The 10,251-nt window shown below is 31.9% G+C and overlaps 1 protein-coding gene across 1 annotated transcript; it reads left to right on the top strand.

Moving 5' to 3' along the window:
* The first annotated feature begins 602 nt into the window (after positions 1-602).
* Positions 603-5,644, top strand: BDG1 (alpha/beta-Hydrolases superfamily protein). Its single transcript, XM_011072084.3, has 4 exons — positions 603-1,653; positions 1,951-2,279; positions 2,688-2,887; positions 5,079-5,644. Exons 1-4 carry the CDS (start codon positions 1,104-1,106, stop codon positions 5,401-5,403), a joined length of 1,404 nt encoding a protein of 467 aa, XP_011070386.1. The 5' UTR covers positions 603-1,103; the 3' UTR covers positions 5,404-5,644.
* The last annotated feature ends 4,607 nt before the right edge of the window (positions 5,645-10,251 follow it).

Raw genomic sequence — 10,251 nt, 5'->3', positions numbered from 1 at the left:
TTGCGAAGATGTGGTAAGAGCAATTAGACCAAAATCAAGTCCTTCTCTTTATTAAGAGAATTACATGATCCACACATGGGCTGCTAGCTAGCTAACATGCTACTTCCAAGCTACTTAGCAGTGACGTATAACAGAATCGTAGCGGCCTAATTAGAACTGCTCGTGTTTCAGAAGTATCGAAATTTTTTGTTGCAAACACGGAACACATTCCCTTGAATTTGAACAATTAAATTTTCATATGATCATACATTCATAATGGGACCTCGCCACGGTGCTGAGAGGTTGGCAAACCATTAGAGAGATACGAAGTCATGTGAGTTTGATAACCAGCAATAAATGCAAGAGACTGTTGGGGGCCCTTTGAAAACTTCATACTGATCATTAACTATGGTTTGGCCGCCCTTGAGTTATGGACGAAAGGGGATTCTAGTAATCAAGTAGTAACTTTCTTCCTACCAAAATGTCTTGTAAGAAGTAATTAAAACATAAATGAAAATGCTAGTTGTCGTTGTGGATCTTTATCCACCACGAAAGAAACAACGTTGTCTTAGATTTGAGCAATAGGAAACTTGATGCATACATATTTACGTGATGCTATATAGTCTCTATTTATATGGACAAAGATGTGGAGCAAGAAAGCAGATACACATACTTTATTGCGAATGGGTCTAAATTCTTGGGAAAAACTTGTATAAATCTTCTACCCAGGAGGTTCAACCACCACCAACTTTTTTTCCCCTTGCCCAGCAAACTGATTTTAATGCAACACTGAATTCATTTATATTTTACATGGTGTATACGTGTCTGAAAATGTCCCCTTTCTCTTCCCACTTCTCTCTGATCCTCTCCACAGAATTTTAGTTAGAAGCCAGCAGTCTCACACTGTCCCCATTTGCATTTGTGGGCTACATTTCATTTATCCCATTCGCGCCTGGAAAAGGGATCGACACCCGATTTTCCATTTCTTCTTCTTTCCTTTTATGGTCGTGTGGGAGCGCATGCATTCTTGCTGAAAACCCCCACACAGACTCAGAAAGAAGAGAAGAATAAAGAACATTTTGGTGATCGTGGGCTCATTTGTTTTCCCGTGGAGGAAAAAAGGAATGGGAGTTAAGGAGAGAATCAAATCAGGGTTCGCAATGGCAGGCAGATTCTTGAACGAAATCTTGAGTTTCCTAGTGTTCACTCTGCTAGACCTCCTGGATATTGTTTTGTGCTATGTTTACAAGATTGCGGATTTTTTGATCGAAGCAGAATGGAAGCCGTGCTATTGTCCGTCAGGGAAAGATGCAATAGCCAGCAGCGGCAAGATCTTGGTTTCGGAGCTGGGGGAGTCGAAAATCGTCCGGGTAAGTTCCAGCAGATTGCAGCTGGAAGAAATCTCAGACACTCTCTACTCGCGCCCCTCGCTGGTGTCTGAGGTCTCGGAATCTTCTATCATACGTGCGTCGCAGAAGAGACGTAAGAGCCGACGGGCCGACGTTCATTCCACGTTCACCGTTAATTCGACCATCATCGAGATGCTGCAAGGCAGGATCGGGGGGCAGCAAACGCTTCCTATTCCTAGATGGTCGGATTGCGATTGCAAAACTTGCACATCTTGGACTTCGTCTAGCAAAGAAACTCTCTTCGTCAAAGTTGATGGAGCTAGAGGTAAGAAAAACTCAATTTTCTTCAACAATTTCTTATCAAAGTAAAGCCGTTAACTGCATTTTACCCTGTGTGAAAATACTAACGCCAAGAAAATTGTGTGGCTCCCAATTTTTTGGTTTAAAAATAAAGCTTACTTCCTCCCATATATATCAGGGTGGCATTGTCATTCTATTTTAAATCATTCTTACAAAGGGATTCTTACCATTATTGCTTTTTCCATTAAAGGACTAGTTGCATTTAACCACAATAGTAAAATAAATCAATAACGATCTTTCTTCTCGGGTTGAAATTAACTAGACAACGTGCGAGAAGACGTAGTGTTCATACACGGATTCATATCATCGTCGGCTTTCTGGACCGAGACCCTCTACCCAAACTTCTCCAAGTCAGCAAAATCCAAGTACAGGTTTCTAGCAGTGGATCTGCTTGGTTTTGGGAGGAGCCCGAAGCCAACTGACTCACTATACACATTGCGGGAGCATGTGGACATGATCGAGAGGTCTGTTCTTGAGGCGTACAAAGTGAAATCTTTCCACATCGTGGCTCATTCGCTGGGTTGCATTTTGGCCCTGGCCCTCGCAGTGAAGCATCCAGGCTCAGTCAAGTCCCTAACACTACTTGCACCGGTGAGTTTTAATTCGTGTTTGTTGGTGTTGCATTTATGAGGGAGGGGTTGGTGGCGATGAAGTAGTAGTAACCGGAACTAGATTCTTGCGCACCCTATGTCAGCATGATCTGTATGGTTTTAGTCATAGCTCCGACAGTGATTTTAGTCTTTGTCGCGTACTGTGTTTTCAATTGATTGGATATTCTATTACAATTACTGTTGCATCTTTTATTACATTTTATATATATATAATAGTGCTCGTATAAAGACTATACATATATCATCATTTTATTTAAAAAAAATATGTACACATAATTTATATTTATTGAATGAAATAAAAGATGAAATGCGGGTTAGAATAAAATTCCAATTATAAGTCGTGATGAAGAATATGTATATATGAAATGAATTATTAAATATTTGGCAGCCGTATTTTCCAACTCCAAAAGGAGAACAAGCCACACAATATATGATGAGAAGAGTGGCGCCGAGGCGCGTGTGGCCGGCGATCGCGTTTGGCGCGTCAATCGCTTGCTGGTATGAGCACATAAGCCGGACCATCTGCCTAGTGATATGCAAGAACCACCGCCTGTGGGAGTTTCTCGCCAAACTGCTCACCAGAAACAGGTACGTCGACTTCTCCTACTCTCGTACATCATACGCGTGTAATAACGTTGGTGGACTGTAAGGACGCTCAGTTCTTCCACAACACATACTGTAATAATAGTCAAAATCTACCAGAATTTATTACTTAAAGACTCATCATATATATATATATATATATTGAAATTCTTTAATTTAAATCTATTTTATACAAATCAATAATATATAATTAATATTAAAACACATAAAAATATGAGTCGACATTTGATACAATTTGTAAACCAGAACTAAAAATTAAAATCGAGTTAAATTACGAATTTTCATAAATATAGAAATAAAATACACCAATAAAAATTTTCAATTCGACTTCAGTATATACCGAATTTTTTATTTGGGTTCAGTTCCATAAATTTCCCACACTATTAAGGCCGCCTTTATGGTTTTTATGTCACGCAAATTAGTACGATTGTATCCTTACTGACACATTCCCCCCTTATAATACACTGAAGAGCCGTGAGATCGAATTTTTTGTTGTAAAATTTATTTTATTAAAATACACCCACCACATATATATAATTTTTTTTAAAAAATAAAATATGTAATATCATTTTTATACACGCGACGACGTGAGCAGGATTTGTAGATACTAACATCAGCAAAAATGGAGAAATAAGATGCCATTTTCCCCCGTACGTTAACTTGAAGGTTTTAACCTCCAGTTGGGAAGATGTTCGATATCCAAACTACCAATAGCTAGGTCAAAGATAGTTGGGAAACTCTAGTTTTTGCACATTATGTATCCATAAAATAGAATGTAGAATTAATTGTCATTCAAAATTTTGTATCCGTACATAATTTCAACAAAAACATTGCTTGAGTTGTAGTTTTGGATATTTTACGGCTGCTTCTCCTGAAATTTGATATCAGTATAAATACTTTTGATTGTTTGAAAAATTATAAATATCCCCCTCAAATAAAAATAATTATGTAGTCCTTAAATAGTGATGTAAAAATTACTACTTTACCCTAGTTATTTTTTTTTCTTTTCTCTAAAAAAATATTTAAGAGGGTGGATAAAAATTTTAAAATATATAGAATTGTAATTTATATATAATTTAAAAGGTCATTTTGATTAATTTATCATAAAAATTGGATGAAAACCTAACAGAGTCTAACAGAATTTGCTCGTTATTAGGTGGACGTTAAAAACAGAGGGTATTTATAATTATCCTAAATTTCACGGTAATTGCTCAAACAAAATTGATGTGAAAACTTAAGGATTGATCATGGTTAATATTTGTTATAACTGTGGTTGGAATATATGTCATGTTTTTGAGTTGCAGTTAATGTTTTGACTTTGCCTGCACAAATGCTAGTTACTATTTATTATAATTTTTTATTTTTAACTAGAGTAATTACTTATGAAAAAAGAATATTTCTTGTAATAAAAATATTAAATTGATCTTGTTCCACGTTGATCGCCCCTTGTTGAAATATTATCTAATTGTACAAAATATCCAAAAGCATTATAAGATAATTGAATTAAATTGTGGATGATTATTACTGGTTAGTTATGTTCTACATAATAAAATCTTTCACATTTGCATAAAATATTAAAAAAAGTTAAGCATAATCTCATTCTCAAACTTAAATATATGTTATATAAAAGGGTTCATTAAAAATACCAGAAAATAACATTTTGTCTCATTTTTTACGCGATTCTTACTAATGAATTTATAAGTTATACAAAATCTTACTTTCAATTCTTGCATTAGATTCCATTAATATTTTTACGGAAAAAAATATGGACTGAAAAGTTAATGATCCCGTGGCATTTTTTTATCAAAATATTAATAAAATATGACGAGATGACTAAAAATAAAACTTTTTATAACTTATAAAATTATCAATAAGAATTTTGTAACTAATTTAACTGAAAATTGTATAAATCTAAAGATTTTAGAAAGAAAATGTAATATACCAACAAATCTTATTTAATAATAATAATAATCTACCTAATTGTGAACTCCATTACATGATTTGACATCCATGACTGTCTGCTGCAATTCGACTGACACTCTGACAGACCTAACCTAACCTTCATAATCAATATTAATGTGTACTGTAATATCTCTTTCTGTGATAAAATTAACATCCACATGTGCATATATGATGCATATCCCTTCACCTTTTCTCAAACGACGTTGTATCCCAGGATGCGGACGTACTTGATGGAGGGGTTTTTCCTACACACACACAACGCTGCGTGGCACACTCTCCACAACATCATCTGTGGAACCGCAGGCAAAATCGAGGGCTATTTGGAGGAAGTTAAGACCCGACTCAAATGCGACATCACAATATTTCACGGTAGAGACGACGAGCTGATCCCAGTTGAGTGCAGTTACAACGTGCAGTCCAGAATCCCTCGGGCGCACGTCAAGGTGTTCGAGAAGAAAGATCACATCACCATAGTTGTCGGACGGCAGAAGGCGTTTGCGCGGGAACTTGAGGGGATTTGGAAGAATGCAAGTGCTTAATTAATTAATAATATTTATCTATATATATATATTAATTAATCGAATTAAAAAAAAAAGATAAGAAAAGAATTCTCCAAAATGACCTTGAAGAGAGGTGTATCTGATCAACGTTAATTAGGGGTTGAAAGGGAAAGGAAATATTAATTAGCATTATTGTATGTGATGGTAATATATTTGTATGGCCTTGTGAAATGTATCATTATTATTACTAGTTATAAATGTTGACGTGTGTGTTATTTTTTTTTTTTTAAATAAAAGTCATCAACTATTATTAATTAAATTGATTACAATCATTTCTATCAAATATCAATATCTAACAAAAAAAATATTACAATAATTGTATTCTGATCAATAATATCAACACCTACTATTACAATAGAAACAACATACCAAAAACTATACAACAATTGTATTCTGATCAATAATATCAAAACCTACTATTACAGTAGAAACAACACACTTATTATTCAAATAGACACAATATCCCACAAATAAAATAAGGTTTTAACTGAAATTACGAGGTCACAGTTTCATCAACTAAACTAGATCTTATTGCCGAGGTGTGTGTTAATTGGAAATGCGATTTATATGGGAATTTGGTAAGGATTTGTTGGGGAAAAGAAAGCTGAAGAGCCAGCCCAACTTAAGCCATGGATTTATTTTCATGAATATAGTAATTTATTATGAATTTTCTTTTGTCATTTTTATGGTCTTGGGGCACTAATAAAAATTTAATTTTCACCACATTTTAAATAACTATAATAATTAAATAAATCAATAGCTATTTAGTATGACTAATTCTTTTAAATTATGATAATTAATCATAATTAAATATTATATTTTTTTTAGTATAAAGCATAAAAGATCTTCAATCACAAGTCATGTCACACTGATGACATATATATGCCTGTGTTGGATGTGTTCTATTATTAATTTACAATATAACTTAATTATAATTTTAAGTGTAAATTACAATAATTTTTTTTAGGTTGGACATAATTATAAATATTTCTTCATTGCTTAGAAAATTATCAATGCTCCATTGACTTTAACAGTCGTCTAATAATTAGTTCAATCTGTTAGTCTCTATTTAATTTTCATCTATTTTTAATGTCAGCTGATCAAAATGTACTTGTGGATTATGAACTATACTTTTACTTAATTTTCAAAACTTTATGAAACTCTTTTAGGACTAAGTAGATAACTTTTTAATTTTTTTCATTCATCTTGGGCAAAATTGACAATCCAAAACCTCCATTTCAGTGATTATATAACTTCATCAAAAATTAAGGAGCATTTATAACTTTTCGAATAATAAGGAACTGTTCGTAATTATATCAATTCTCAGTGAACCTCATTATAATTTATCTTAATTTTTTATTTGAAAAAGGATATATATCAATTATTTATTAATAATACACAAAAATATAACAAAAAATACGTAACTCATGCATTGCTGCCCTTTGGCAATTGCAAGCGATAAATATTGATCAAGTAATTGAATGCATTGCCTGATATTGCATGTCACTATGAGGCTCGCAGGAGTTGTGTGGATGAATGTTAGTAGAAATAAGGCCATTGGGGTTCGTCTCAAGATCTAAATAAGGTGTCATGTATTCATTCACTCAAATATTTATGTGTTTCCTCCATTTCATTTCTTTCTCTTTTTTTTCTTTTTCTAGCTCGATTAATCGATCGAATCATTTAAAAATCGAATTGTCCATCGTACAAATTCAGTTCACTTGATACGAATTTTTGTAGAATTCGACAAGGTTCGATTGATTGTATCGAATATAATACCAATTCTTTAAATATATATACCTTTTCTTTTATCAAAAAAAAAAGGTAAAAGTTGGAATTGTACTGATATTTCGGATTTTATTTCATGACTGGAATTATAAATGATTTATTTGTCTTTATACACAATTCTTACCTTTATAAGCAGTTTGAAATTTTGACATTGTATGATTATTTTTTTTTAAAAAACATACGATTGTTTTGATTTTTAATTGATCAAATCAATTTTTTTTTTAATAATTTATCGAACCAAACCTCAAATTTTAGTTTGATGTTCAGTACCCCAAAATTTTGACAAATTAAATTTTCAATTCGATTGGATAAATATTATTGAAGGAAGTGTAATGCTCCTACATTAACTTGCTATCAGACAACAATTTTCTCCCAATCTCATTTGTGGCCTTACCATGTTTAAAGTGACATTTAAGATTGTCCCCATGCAGAAGAAATTGAGGATAACCCCGCCACACCTTGCCATCCACCTGTCTCCCATTTATGGCATCGCTGTTTGCACTGGTTCAACATTTTCGCCTCCTATATACTTCAACATACCCTTCCTTTTATAAAGAAAAATTTAAATTTTCGCATTGATTTTATTTTAAATAATATATTAATTATAATTATTTATTTTGATTTTTAATACATATTAATTTGAATTAATTTTTAGTGTGTACATGCATATATGTTTATCTTTTGGACCAAAGTGAAAATGAACAAAGATTGATAGGATTTTGGTTGTCGGCAGGCAAATATGTTTGTATGTGGAACAGGTCTCCAGGAGAAGCTACATTGATTAGCACATCTCTTTGCGTAAGTAGACCCTTTTACCACTTATATGTATTGGCCGAATTACCCTGAAATAATTAATGGTCAATTTTTTCTTTTGGAAATTAGAGTGGTGGATTGCCGGTTCAGTCCATGCCGCCCAATTGGGTGGCCTGTTGACATGTGGCTTGGGTTGGAGTGCTCACGCTGCGATTTTAATTTTTTTCAAATTAAATTGTTATTATCGATGATTTTTAAAATAATATTTAAATTATCACTAAAAGGTGCAGTTGTTGGTGGTTTTAACAATTATAACAAAAATAAAATATTAAGACTAACAAAAATTAAAAAATGAAACAAGTGTTCGTACGTAGCAAGTTTGATAAACGAATATTATGCACCATGACCACCAACACTTTTCACAACTTTTAAGTAGATTAAAATATAAGGTCATATGGTAAATTACAACAACCTTTCTTGAGATTTTACATAATTACGATACCCCTAGTTGTTTGAAAAATTACAAAACGCCTTTTGTTGTTTGATGAAATTATATACACCTTGGATGGAGGTATGAAATATTGTCAACTTTGCCCTAACAGTATTTTTTTTATTTTTTTAAAAAATTTAAAAACATATAAAAGGTCAAACAGTGTGGATGGAATAATTTTTAAAATTATAAAAAAATCTTACTCTTACTCCATAAAAAAAATTAGAAAATTTTCAAAAATAAATAAAACTATAATTTTTAATCTACGAGGACATTTTGTTCAGTTCACCATAAAAATGGATGGAAATTTAATGGATTAGGGAGCCCAATCCTCATGCTTCCTTCCACTCTCGTGAGTATTATTATAGAGATAATTACATTCTTCTTCTTCTTTTTTTTTCCTTCTAAGATTGGGTATAATTACACGTAAATCCCTTATAGTTTGAAAAATTACATTTAACATTATTAAAATTTATTTTTGTCTAATAAATAAGTACGTTTGTTAGTCAAAATTCATCAAATTTATTGATATTAACAAAAAAAATTGAATGAAAAATTACTATGTATCTCAATTGACTTATTATTGGCTTATTGTAGGTCATATAAATTTTTTTAGACTAAATTATCCTTATAACAATAAAGATATACCTTCTGACATGCATTAACGTGAAGACGTATGAATGTAATTTCATCATAAAATACTTATTTTACCTGTAATAAATCAGTAATAAGTCAATCGGAGGTAAATATAGATTTTTTTTGTTAATATCAGTAAATTTGAAAAATTCTAACTGAATGAGGGATTTATTTGTTAGACAGAAACAAACTTCAAGAGTGCTAGATATAATTTTTCAAACTATAAGAGATTTATATGTAATTACACCAAATCTCAGGGAAGAAAAGTGTAATTATCCCATTATTATATTACACATCAATACATTTAGCATCAAAATCATAATCATAATAGATTTGATTAAATTTAGTAAATTGACACTTTTAAATTTTAATTTAGCTATTATTATTATAGTAAATTGAATTTTTATATTAACTCATTCCAGAAAATATATATATATATATATATATATTTTATTCACCAAAAAAAAATACACTATCATGGAGGAATATTGAAAGTTATCACCATTCGTAAGGACTCTACGTTGGCCTAGGGCGAAATTTTGACAATGAGAAATTCTTTTTATGATAGATGATAAATATGTGGTAGAAAAATAAAAATAAATAAACCTTCAATCAAGATATAAAAAATCAAATTATAAAATAATAATAATAATAAATGCAATGAGTTTATGAAAAATTTTGGTAACAATTTACACATTTTGTTACAAGGTTAGTCCAAAACCCAACTTTTCGTCTATTTTCATTAGCAAAAAAGACTAAAATCGTGAAAAAATATAGCATCAAAATACTACTCTATAAGAAGTGGTGGTGGCTTATGTGACTCAAGTGAATTAGCCTCTACAGATTTTTCCAAGTTTTCCACAAAAAGAAAGTTGGTGTTCGATACACTCAATAATGAACCCCTGCATTTGGCTATTAAAATCCGACTCTGGAGGTGCATTATGACATGATGACTGGCCCATGAGAATTGCATTAATACCTCCGGTAAGGGTATCAAAATTTTCTTCTGTGGAGTTTTGCAAGGAATGAGTTTCTTCTTTTGGAGTTAAGAGACGTTGTCTAAGAGCAACCTGTCAAGGAGTATAAGAACGAGGAAACCTACGTCGAATGTCAACACATTAACATCCTTACCTATCGTAATTGAGTAAAAACATTTTGGA

The sequence above is a fragment of the Sesamum indicum genome, linkage group LG2, assembly GCF_026168435.1.
Source record: "Sesamum indicum cultivar Baizhima isolate 11 linkage group LG2, ASM2616843v1, whole genome shotgun sequence".
In the NCBI taxonomy this organism is placed as follows: domain Eukaryota; kingdom Viridiplantae; phylum Streptophyta; class Magnoliopsida; order Lamiales; family Pedaliaceae; genus Sesamum; species Sesamum indicum.
This window is presented reverse-complemented; position numbering and strand designations above follow the sequence as displayed.

Bases quoted from the DNA above. Each gene is read 5' to 3' on its own strand.
- BDG1 (XM_011072084.3), top strand. From the start codon at position 1,104: ATGGGAGTTAAGGAGAGAATCAAATCAGGGTTCGCAATGGCAGGCAGA. The intron at 1,654-1,950 runs GTAAGAAAAACT...GAAATTAACTAG, and splicing joins CAAAGTTGATGGAGCTAGAG to ACAACGTGCGAGAAGACGTA. The intron at 2,888-5,078 runs GTACGTCGACTT...GTTGTATCCCAG, and splicing joins AAACTGCTCACCAGAAACAG to GATGCGGACGTACTTGATGG.